Consider the following 12,421-nt stretch of genomic DNA (forward strand, 5'->3'; position numbering starts at 1 on the left):
GGTGGTGAGAATAAGCAAAATAGACCCTCTTTTAAAGTGTCCAAAAATGATCCACAACTTTGATCAAAGCTAACCTTTTTACTCAACACTAGCCTCAACCAGCGCTGAAGTTGGCTATGTCAGCATTAGATACTAAGGCATTCAACAAAAACTTGGCTTCTCCCAAAAAACAAACTAGGCTTACATGGAACACATGACAGGAAAATTTTGAGCCGTCAGGCCGAACACGTACTGTGGTGGGTGCCAGATGTGGGACATTTGTAAACAGAGAAACCGCCACGTTTGTTTATCATGTCCCTCGGCCTCAGTGGCCCAGGTCACAGGCCAACGTCGTTAAACCCACAGGTCCCTATATTTCTTACCCATTTATTACAGCAGCGATTATACAGCTAGTATCAAAGAAACAACATTTCCTCGTTCCACAATTTGTAACACCTTTATCCTGACCCAGTACGATAAAGGGATACTACAAGCTACTACAAGCTGAAGAACTGTGTGTAGCTGTCTCACTAAGAGCTTTCCAGATTAGCAAACAAATACAAATTATTCATAACACGTTAATCGGAGAGTTCCATGAATGGCGGGTCACTACTGGTAGAGCTTGTTCAGATCATCTTTAAATTTGGCCTTCAGCTGCTCCCTCTTCAGCTTAAGCGCAGCGGTCACAAGCCCAGACTCCGGGGTCCAAGGTTCAGGCAGCAAAATGATCTTAGCTGGTATTTCAAACTTCTCGAGCCTCGCTGCTTTCGCGGCCTGCACAATTGGAACACACACTGCGTTAGATAGCAACCAAGAGATGCAAACAGAGCAGATGAATTGTGAATCCGCATCTCCGACGAAGATACTTGATATTATTATTTTTCGAAACGGAGGCAAAGATTGCCTCATCTATTAATTAAGATGAAGAGAATTGCCCAGTTAATTATGGAAAACCGGGCGAAAACCGGAACAACAAGGGCCAAGCCCACCCCAAAGACTAACACACACATGGCAAAGCCCACCCACGAACAACATCGATGACAACCACGTCGCCCACACGACACGAGGTCCATGCCCTTGAAGCTGCAACTCTCCCGAGGCCGCCGCCTCGACATCCACTGCTCCATTGCGCCCTGCGCACTCAACCGATACCGCCTTCCGGGGCCGCCGCCCCGACATGCCACCGCTCACCCTCGAGCAGCAACGCCGCACGATACAGCAACCCGCAGCCCACACTGCTCAGGACAACCGCACGCAGACCACGAACGTCGCACCACATCCGGGGCCGCCGCCCCGACATGCCTCCACTCGCCCTCGAGCAGCAACGCCGCACAATACAGCTACCCGCAGCCCATGCTGCACAGGACAACTGCACGCAGACCACGAACGCCGCACAACATCCGGGGCCGCCGCCCCGACGTAAAGTCAGATCGCCCCCTCTGGGTCGCTTCGACCAGGCCGACGACCTCGCTACCCACGTAGCACCAAGTCGCCACCGAAACAATGCACAACTGCGACTCTGCCCCATAGAGCCACCGCTGCATCGCTATCCGAGGCCGCCGCCTCGGTGTAAATCCACCGTCCGGAGCCGCCGCCCCGGACTCCATCACCCCGACGACGACGCAACTCTGCACCACTGCCATGAGACCATCACTCCACAAAGGTCATTGCTTCCAAGGCGGTGCCTCCAAGAAGGTAACGACATAATTGCCGCCGCCGCCGCCCGCTCCAATGGAGCTTGGGTTTTCACCCGGAAACACCAGACAGTTGCGGCAGTAGATGGACGTAGCTCCGCGATGTGCCTTCAGGAAGGAATGCAATGCTCAAGAACATCGCCAGCACCGGCACCGAAGAAGGTGCAAGACTTTCGCCTGGAGGATCTACTCCACCGCCGGGCCTCACAGGAAGCGAACGGCATAGGAACATAGCAAGTTGTGCAGAGGGCATCGTTGCCAACCACCAGCCCTCAACACGCCGCAGCAGAGCGCCATGTCAGATCCGCGCACCCCCAGCCACCTCCAGCCCAAGCTGCTGCTCTGTTGCAGCTCAGCATCACCAGAACCTCCACCGACGCGGCGCCGTCGTCCAGAAAACTGCGCCTCGCCGCCGCCACCGCAGCTCCCCCAGCCAAGGGAAGGGACCCCAGGCACCCAGCGCGCCCTACAGCCGCAGCCCGCCGGAGCGTCGCCACCGCAGCTTGCCGGAGCGCCTCCACCGCCAGATCTGGGCGCCCGGGCGCCAGATCGACGACGGCCGGCAGCGTCGCCCCGCCCGCGCCCGCGGCGCACCTCGCCGGCGAACCCAAGCCAAGCCGCCAGATCCGCGCGGCAGGAGGCCACCGCGCCCGCCCCAGCTAGCTCCACGCCTCCATGCACAAGCACGCCCAGCCATCCAACCCCGGACGCCGCCACGCCGCGAAGCCTCGGGCTCCAGCGGGATCACCGTGACAGAGCACCCACCGAGGCGGCCGGCCCACGCCGTCCAACCCCAAACGGGAGGAGGAGAAGGCCCCGCCACCACCGCGCCGCGCGGGCTTTGCCCGGCGACGCCTGCCGGCGGCGGCGAGGGGAGGAAGGGCGGCGGGGTGTGGCCTGGGCGGCGGCTAGGGTGCGTTCCTGGCCGCCCGCGGGAGCGGCCAGGGAGCGCGTGAGGAGCGACGTAATATGATACTTGATATTATCATGAACAAGAATATGGAACATAGCTTAGGACAATGCAATATCTTCTTTTCAACCACAAAAGTTAAAAGAGTTTTGCACCTAATTTGCTGCAAGTCTGCAAAACTTCAGTCCACACCTAATATGCCCTCACAAAAAGAGCAAAACAGGAAACAATACACACCGGAAGATTTCAACAATATTCATTATTTATTTTGTGTTCTCATGAGACGACATTCATCATATACTTTGTACCCTTCCCATTCCATGCTTGACATAGCATGAAGCGGCAAGAGGCTCGCAAAGCAAGAGGAAGAGGAAAGTAGGCATTGTCCCGATAAAAACAACCACAACAGGAGAACGGGGAAGTTGAAGGATTGATCAAGGGAATGAATACGGCTGACTGCTCTAGATCTGCGAGGCGCACCACTAGATCTTAGTGGTACCATAGTACACTCAGCAATGACCTCAATGGCGGACTGACGGCATGACTGAAGAACATGAGTTTCAAAACTCTAGCTCATATATCTCATCTCAAACTTCACGAAGTGGTGAAGAGCATCGTGGGTACTCTGGCAGTGGGCTTCATCAAAGAATAGAAGGTGTTACTCACAACCAAGTTACATACTCCCTCCGTCCCAAAATAAGTGTCTTAACCTTAGTACAACTTTGTACTAACTTTAGTACAGAGTTTTGGGACGGAGGGAGTATTTTCCAAAATAGTTCTTTTAAGAATCAATCCCAAAATAGATTGATTGAATACTATAGGCAAGATCAGGTAAGTTTCCAATGCTTCCATCTTAGTCTAACCAGTATAGAAGCGTTGAGAGGTACCAAAGACAGGTCTGGCAGGCTGTACTCCTATTAGATACACTTGCTGGTTCCAAGTAGGTCAGGTCGACATTTAAAGTCACACACGGGAGGAATGCAGACATCCAGTACAGGATTTTGTTTATTATATTTAACTGCTCATGAAGTCCTGCTCCAGAAAGAACTACCATATAACCGCTACAACATGAGGCGACACACCAAGTGCAGGCTACATAATTTTCAATAAACTGGAGAACTATATCTGTATACGAGTGTTGTACGTGCTGTAATTAAGTAAGAACTGAACGAATGTGGTAAGTACTCCATTTGCGATCAGATCTAACCTTTGATAGAGATTGCTGGACCTCCTTAATTGCTTGATCATTGTGACACAGCTCCTCAATGTCTTTGTAGCTTATCCCTGAATTTTGAGCCCACTTCTCCAAGGCCTGGTGTGGTGGCACGACCAGTGCAACACAGTAACTATGAAATGGATCAGCATAGACCATGATGTTGTCCACATAATTGCTTGTCTGTAGAGCTGATTCAACCTGGAGAGAGAGAGAGAGAGAGAGAGAGAGAGTTCATTACATAGCAAACAGAATGCTCATAACCAAAGGTTTAAGAAAAGCCATGGGCGTTAATTGTGCGTTTTGCCACCGCCTTGGCTTTTCTGACCAAAGCGCACACTTAAGCGCTAGGCGTTTTGCTGTCGCCTAGAGCCTAGGCATGCTGCGTGCACCTAGACGTGCCTTTTTAAACTATGCTCATAACAGGGCCCAGTTTTATAAACAAACCTTGCCAAGAGATACATATTCTCCATGTTGAAGTTTTACTATGTCTTTTTTCCTGTCGATGATTTCAACGCATCCATCAGGATGGAACTGGCCAATATCTCCAGTGTAAAACCAGCGTATTCCCCTCTCATCCACCTAAGTGACATATGGCACAATCATGTAGTGAAAACATATAAATACATTCAGTGACTGCAGATATGGAGATAATCACCTTATACACCTCATTTGTTTTTGCTTCATTGTTGAAATAACCTTTTGTTATACTGTGGCCACCAATGACAACCTCTCCACGGGGCATTGGAGAATCAGAAATTCTATAACCACCTTCTTCCCATGAAATAAGCTGCAACCATTTGATAAAAGAGGTTAGAGTGGACAATATATTCTTGGAAGTTTAAGTTTCCAAAATATTATCACAAAATTCATTACAGTGCATATTATAACATGTGAACCTGCAAGATTTCATGCAAGAATATGATCAATTGTAACCAAGCAGTAACATAAAAAGAGCTGAATGAATAGTATTGCAATTTAAAGTGTTTAGATCTTGTTCTTTTGTAACTGTGCAGTCATTTTATTCTGGCATGTTGCAGGTTCACATGTAATAGTATTACTTGCATCAAGGAAATTTTACCAGTACTTTCATAAGTTTTGGGGTGCCTCAACGCTCTACCAAGACATCTTAATACAAACAAAAGGAGAACATCACAGGATGGAAGGAAAAGCCAGAGAGTGAAAAGGTCACAAATTGACATCTTATGTACAGCCGGAGTGTGTAATTCTTTTTAAGCATATGTATATAGTATGACATGGCATACATGGATCTGGCCCCATAAGGCCATGTCCTACTCTCTTGTATGTAATGAGCTCATGCTAATGGAACGAAATGCATGGTTGTGAATCATGGTTTCACCACGCCACCACTTTTGTCAACAATCGGTGTAGAGTGGGCTGGAGGGGTTGCCTGCATTAGGGACTGAGGCAGCAGGGAACGAAAGGTGCCAGCCTGGTGCTATTAGGATAAAGGATAAGATGAGTTAGGTGGGCATTTGAGTTGTATTACGGGGATCTTTCCTCTGTATCTTCCGTTTATTTTCTGTATAGATGATACGAGCTCTGAAACACTGATATATGCAAACCGATATGAATATACACCAGATAGTTATCCATGATGTATCTGAAGAAATAATAGTAAGATGAACATTCCAACACTTCGCGGATACCTATCCCGCACATATCTGTACCAGATACGCTATCCGATACGAATAAACAGGTTTTGCATGTATCAGTGATCCAGAGCATTCAGTTATCATTTCATTGCATGAATGTTAGCTGTATTGCCAAGTAGTATTCAAAAACACACCAGGGCCGCTGAATGTTTATCTGTGGAGAACACAAACCTTGACATAGCAACAAGGGAGGGGTGGACCAACACGACCCACACTTGTGTCATCCCATTCAGAGAAAGCTGCTCCAGCGCAAGTCTCGGTCAATCCATAGCCTTGACCAACTGGGACACTGCAGTACCAAATAAGCAATGCATAAGCACATGACAAATATAGCATCTCACACTATACAAAAATGTTTGTCAGCCTTAAAGAATGGAAGGATACTTCAATCCTAAAATGTTTGTCTGATTAATGTACTTTAGCTTTTAACCTTTCGATTGACAATCTATTCAAGATAAAACAAATTTTGTAAAATTAAGGATCATCTTATCCTACTTACACTGGTGATTTCAACTAATGAACGTCTAAAATCATGTGAAAATAAGCTAAGCTTGCTAATTCATACTCCAAGTACCCTCAGGGCCGACTAGGAGAGCAAAGGACTGAGTTCAAAGCTGCCACGAGCAAAAACTAGCCCAAAATAAACTCTGTATGAGTATTATCTTAAGAGAACCTTCAGATGTATTTTTTGTTCAACAAGCAAAATAAGCTATCATGCTATATGAGTGACAACCGTTTTATTCCTTAAGTCATGATTGAACTTAACCAAATAATATGGTAAAGTGAAGATAAGGCGATAGGACAAGATTACCCCAGACATATATTTATGAATCTTTGTGTTTCACTTGATAGAGGTGCGCCACCACAAAGAATAAATCTTATATGCCCTCCAAGCATCGCACGTATTGGTTTGAAGATAATGCTATTCCATATAAACCTCTCTGGCGCCCAAGATCCAGTCCAACTCCCTTCGATTGCTCCAAGATTTCGTTTATATGCAACGTCAAATAGCTTTTTGGTTATGCCACCCTTCTCAGCAACCTGAAAAGAAAAATGTAGAGCTGAAGAATTTAGAGAAGACACGGCATCTAAGTAAATGTCAAATTACTTTCATCAAAAAATGCAAGGATAATAATAGCTCCAACCATACAACTCTCAAAACTGATGCATGTGACTCTTCAAGACAGTTTTGTGTGTCGGTATTCCCAACGTGGCTGCTGTATATCTAGTTGCATGGAGAGAAAGATATGGGAAAGAGAAGGGAAGAGGAAGATTGAAATGCTGTACAACATGTGGGCTCCGAGCCATGTGTCAATCTAGGAAAAAAAATCCATATTTGAGGCTGCATGTGTGGAAAACCAGAAAAAAAATGGCAAAATCACCATGGTAAAACTGCCTTGGACACTTAGGTGCACCAGTTCTGAAGGCCAGGAGGGTCAGATGTTCAGTTTTACAGTTGAGAGCTTTAAGTTTGCCAGGCACCAAATTTGGTGGGGGTAAGTACAGTTTTTCCCGTGCAAATAGCCAAAATGGATTGTATAAGATAGCAGCACATGAAATGACAGTCCAGAAAAGAAACTTCAACCTTCTTAAACACTGCATCTCTTATGCGATCCAGAATTGCAGGAACTGAAATCATTAGAGTAGGTTTCAGTACAGAAACATCTCCTTTTGTCCCCTTCTTTATCTTATTTGATGCATCAGTCATTGTCAAAGCTGAGCCGTATCCAATAGCAACACCAGAAGCTAACATGACAGACTGCACAACATAACAGCACCATGTCACTGGAGATATTCATAGTAATTCTTATAAATGATGTTTCTGAATGCCAAAATATTACCTCTGCCGCTAGTTCAAAAACATGAGCCAGCGGAAGGTATGCCAGATAAACATCACTTGTGCCAAGGTTTGGAATGATTGTCCTCACTGCTGCAATTGTGGCCACCATGTTGCCATGCGTAATCATCACACCCTATGTCAAAGGAAACCACCAAATTTAATTGAGGAAAATACAAGAGCAGAGTAGAAAAAATATTCAACATTAACAATGTTAGCATGCATAGGCAGCAGACCTCCACCAGTTGTAACATGGAGTATTCAGTAGTGGACTCATGCATTCAGAAATCATAACAACAGGCTAGCAAACTAAATAAATAGAACACTGCAAACTTCACAGTTAATACAGTATTTTCTCTCTCAACTTTCTATTGGCTCATTTGAACCTCTGACATTCAGAAGGGACAAACTGAACCTTCTATTTCATTTTTCTTTTCGCTCAAATTTAATTGATTATTTCATATTATTGAGCTAGCATAACTAGTTGTATGATGTATAAATTTACTAATCCGTAAATCTTCTGATGTCTGCGAGTAATTGAGTGACTGTGGACTGGGGAAACACGGAAACACATAATAGAACACCAATAATCAGATTTTTCTTACCAAAGAGAAACTATACAACAGGAAAATGAATCATTTTGTAGGAAACATTAGCTTTTGTTTTGTCCTGTGTGGAGCAAATGGAAATAACTGTGAATAATCACAGTTATGAATGTGTTTTTAAAAATGGGGATAACAGTTCAAAACCATAATTCCCTGAGAATATCTAACCTTTTCTATTAGGATTATCATTTTATAGCACACCAATCAATTTACCTTTTATTTTCATGCTAATGGAAAACGAATACACAAGAAAGAAAAATATCTTCAAGCAGAAGTGTACCTTGGGGAGACCAGTACTTCCACTTGTATACATAATAACTGCAGTATCAGTGCTTGTTGGTAGTCTCGCATCTGCATGTGATGTTTTGCCCAACTCCTCAACCGCATTAAAAGATAATGTTGTCAAGTGTTTCAGTTGATTAAGTGTGTCAGCCTCAACAGGTTCATCCTCAATGTAGATAACATGCTTAAGACTATGCAACTTTGAGCTGACTGCAGGCAGCTTCTTAAGTTGTTTTGAATCACAAATCAGAGTGGAAACCTGTGTCTGAAGTTCGACATAACAAAATATATCAGATGTAGGAGCACCAGTTAGATGGTCCTTTATTAAAAGTTTGCACTTGTAATTGGTAAAAACCTATATCTTGGATCACATCAATAAATTAGTAAGTTAATCAGGAAAAACATGAGTACTCCCTTTGTATATCTTTCACCATGGGCACAGACCAAGTAAGCACCAAATCTAAGAGGAAATTCGTAAAAAATAACTTTAAATAACATCCTACAACCAATCAGCAATTCCAGAAGCAATTAAGTAGGGGTACAAAGTTGAAACACTACAATATACACTCGTGATTCCCTCAATGACAGATATATTGGAACAGAGTTTCCCGAGGCAGGACCAGATATAGTGAAACTACTAATGTTAAAGCAAGGTAAACCATCAAGATTGTGTCAATTTGTGAGGATGATTAAGCAGACATAAGGTAGCCCAGTTGATATGGGCATCCAAGTACAGTTCCGTCCAACAATCCCGTTCAGCTAAAAGTTTAAGCTGTTAAGGTACTAGAGATGATACCCAGCGCGTTGCTGCGGGAATTGGTTGCAATTATCAATGACATTTCGTTGCATGAAATATTAGTATTTAGATTAACATGAGAATACATATAAGTTACTGTATTTTATTATTGTATAGTTGTGAATATTTATTGAATATGAGTAGCATGCATGGTGCATGTTAGGGGTGGGTCTTTTTCCATGCATGGGGGCATGGTGAGTTGGATAGTTCATATTGAGAAATGGAGTTAAGTGGGGATCAACTATTTAGGTATACTAGATGTGGCGGTATGCTCATACTTCATCAATGGATATACCTAGATCTACCAATCTGAAAGTAAAGCAACATAAATAGTGGGAATTGGATTGGCTCCCTAGCGGATGAAATATAGTGCAGACTACACATACTTCAGGAAAAAGGAACCAGATCAATGTACCTCGTTTAGTGAATGCACCAGTGCATCCTCGCCGAGAGATGCATAAATTGTTACAACAGTTAAATTTTGTCGAAAGCATCCCTGGCAAAATAAAATATTAGTATTTGCATACAGCTCTGTAAGTCCTATGAAATGTACAGGGGCAATGTTCCAGACATAATATTATACCTGAGCAGCAATGATCCACTCAGCTCTAGTATCAGAAAAGATAGCAGCACGACTATCTAGCTGGTGCCCCATCTTGATGAGACCAGAAGCAAAGTTACATGCACGTTTAAATGCCTCTGCATAGGAATTCCATTGATATTCACCAAGGTGCAGTTTCTCAAACTTCCTTCCATCAGCAGCTTCTATGAATTCACTACTAATCAGTTTTCTTGTGCCAAGACACCGGTGCTGAGTGTACTTTTTGCTAGCCATCTCAAACAGAGCTGCCATTGTGGTGGCACCCTCCCATGGAACTTGAATTAAAGAGGAAAATCTACTGTTTCGCATGGCAAGGCCTGCTTCACCACCAACATCAACTTGCACTGCTCTCTTTTTCACCTTTTTGCTAAACATGGAAGAAAGCAAGATAGGGATAACTATAGCCAGTAAAAGAGCACCAATAACTCCAGGCAGACCATATTCTTTCACCAGTGGCAAATCGCTTGTGGTCAATCTTTGTAAAATGGACATGTTTGGATTCTCGCCGGTAATTGTTGCCATGATCATATGCTATATCTGAACCATTGACTAGCACTTAAAAAATTTCACTACAGAATTGCAAACATATTAATGAAGCATGTTAGTATGCTTCCAGTGAAGTAATAGCTTTCATACACTTGACGGTATATGCATAGCTGCCTCACACAGAAGCAAAGAATATAAAGGGGTAAATGCAACACCAGAAAATGATCACATACAGAAGTATCACCATAGTCAATGTTATGCATCAGAACAGAAGGAAACTAGTGAACAATGGTAATATTTTAAAAACAAGAAAATTGTCCTTCCTACTATCAAAATTAAGCAACTGTTAACTGTTAGTTGTTACTGATCTGTTGAGAATCGGTAGATACTATAAGCTACCAAAATAACCATCGAGAGCATCTACAGTTCCTTGGCTCATGGATCAGATCCACACCATAGTGCATGTCGAATTGTTCTGCTTTTAGAGCGGGCACTTACAATGTAAACAAGCCAAGATGAAATAATAATTTTGAATTATGAGTAGTTCTTTTGTTTCTCAACCTTCATCAGTCTCTTAATGGTATAACTGAAGTCTAACAGCAATATTAATACATTATGACATTTATCCTGCCAAAAAATCAGTTATTGACAATTTTAAAATCCAAGTAGTTATTTTAGTTATCATGTCTTCAGCAAGTTCATTAATAACATTACTGAAGTCCACGATCAATATTACTTGATAACGATTATACAATCAAATGATCAGCTAACATTTATCTGCCAAAAAACTACAATAGTTCCTTGTAGATTTTGTTTTGCAGTTGCATATTCCTACAGAGGGAACACATAAACGTCACAATGTGACTTGCAGAAGCAACATAAGATAGAAGAACAAGTCAAAACAGACTTGGAAGTTTTCAGTTTGCTTCAAAGGAAAGCAACCATGTTGACCAAAACGATGTGGAAGGGAGGTACTCGTTCGTCATGCAAATGGATCATATATCAACAAAAAAGATTGTTGAAGAAGCAATCATTAAAATTGGTGAAACTATTGTTTCCATAAGTATATCGATGGGCTCTGATTTGCGCAAAGTGCAACAGAATCCTTTCGTGGCTACCACAGGAAATGCCAGTTAGAATGGGATTGTGGCAGAAGTATTTGCATGTTTTTTTCCCTCGAAAACGCCTGGAAGCGTGTCATTTTTATTGAGAAGAAAGTGCGGATGATGTCAACTAGGAACAAGGTGTAAACAGATAAACCTTCTGAAATTACACTTGGTGAAAATAAGCATTTGATAGGGTCATTGTTCGTTAGAGAGTTATAAAGTTATAAAGTTGTAACTGAACCTATAATTATGTCTGCGTGGGATTTCACACGGTGGCAGTGCAAAGCAGAACATGAATCAATTCAATGCGATCCGATTTAGTAGGTGGTTCATTTACGACAGCAAGGATACCTCCCTCCCCAGAAAACGGCATGATCTGAGCACGGAAATCTCCGGGAACACGTGTAAACTGCTACACCTTGTTCATGGCAGAACACGGAGAGACCAACCAACCAACCAACGAACCAACAGTAATTTCGCGCTGATCCCAAATCCAGGCGAGCTGCGGCTGGATCGCACGCGGAGAAGGAAGAACCCTAGACGATTCCGGAAGGAGAGATCTCCACTCCACTCCACTCCAGCCGAGAGAGACTATGCGGGGACGAATCGCTCGGAGAGGATTCGACCGACAACCGCGTCGCGAAGGGGGCAGCTCCGCGGTCGAGGTCGAACCAACGATGAACCGAGAGGAGGGCGGGGCGGGAGGCTCACCTGCGACGAACCGAGAAGCGGGGGGCGTCGCCTCCGGATCTGCGCCCGCTCGTCGGTGCTGCCAAAGCTTGCAGTGGCTTTTCTTCTGGAAGGAATGGATGGCGCTTGGCTTTGCTTCGCCGGCCGGCCTTGTGGAGGAAGGCAAGGAAAGCAACGGCGAGAAAGGAAATGCCGAGGTGGGCCGCGGGTGGGCTCGTGGGTATCGAGGTGGGGGAGCGCGTGTGCTTGTTGTCTGTGTTGTGCGACGTGGCGTGAGAGGCGGGCTCAGCGGGAGTGGAAATGCTTCGAGAAATTTGTTGGCGCGGACACGTACCGGAGTACTACGGTACACGACGCGAGCAAAGCCAGGTCAGTAGCTCACGTGCGGCGACGGCCTTTACGACCGACCTGCCCGAATTATTAATGCGCACCACACGTCAGCCGACTGGTCTCGCAGCATGCGGACCAAATCGCCCATAAATGTCTCGTGCCAAAATGTCCATATTGCCCTCCAAACGTGTATCACAAAGGGGCTGTTTGGTTTGA

At 44.5% G+C, this 12,421-nt stretch overlaps 1 protein-coding gene across 1 annotated transcript; it reads right to left on the reverse strand.

The window, feature by feature from the left end:
* Positions 1-330: 330 nt before the first annotated feature.
* On the reverse strand, positions 331-12,171 carry LOC123120878 (long chain acyl-CoA synthetase 8). The gene is made up of 12 exons (XM_044540856.1): positions 11,897-12,171; positions 9,576-10,162; positions 9,408-9,488; positions 8,195-8,461; positions 7,314-7,445; positions 7,058-7,231; positions 6,284-6,513; positions 5,644-5,761; positions 4,455-4,586; positions 4,244-4,378; positions 3,791-3,997; positions 331-753 (listed from the first exon to the last, which is right to left on the reverse strand). Exons 2-12 carry the CDS (start codon positions 10,119-10,121, stop codon positions 589-591), a joined length of 2,187 nt encoding a protein of 728 aa, XP_044396791.1. The 5' UTR covers positions 10,122-10,162; positions 11,897-12,171; the 3' UTR covers positions 331-588.
* Between the last annotated feature and the right edge of the window lie 250 nt (positions 12,172-12,421).

Source organism: Triticum aestivum, chromosome 5D (assembly GCF_018294505.1).
Source record: "Triticum aestivum cultivar Chinese Spring chromosome 5D, IWGSC CS RefSeq v2.1, whole genome shotgun sequence".
NCBI classification, from domain to species: Eukaryota; Viridiplantae; Streptophyta; class Magnoliopsida; order Poales; family Poaceae; genus Triticum; species Triticum aestivum.

What these genes read in the sequence shown, in the direction of transcription:
- LOC123120878 (XM_044540856.1), bottom strand. Translation starts at nt 10,121, where the DNA reads ATGATCATGGCAACAATTACCGGCGAGAATCCAAACATGTCCATTTTA. An exon ending in AGTGGATCATTGCTGCTCAG is followed by an intron (nt 9,489 to 9,575) that starts GTATAATATTAT and finishes TTATTTTGCCAG; the next exon opens with GGATGCTTTCGACAAAATTT. An exon ending in AAACAAATGAGGTGTATAAG is followed by an intron (nt 4,379 to 4,454) that starts GTGATTATCTCC and finishes TATGTCACTTAG; the next exon opens with GTGGATGAGAGGGGAATACG.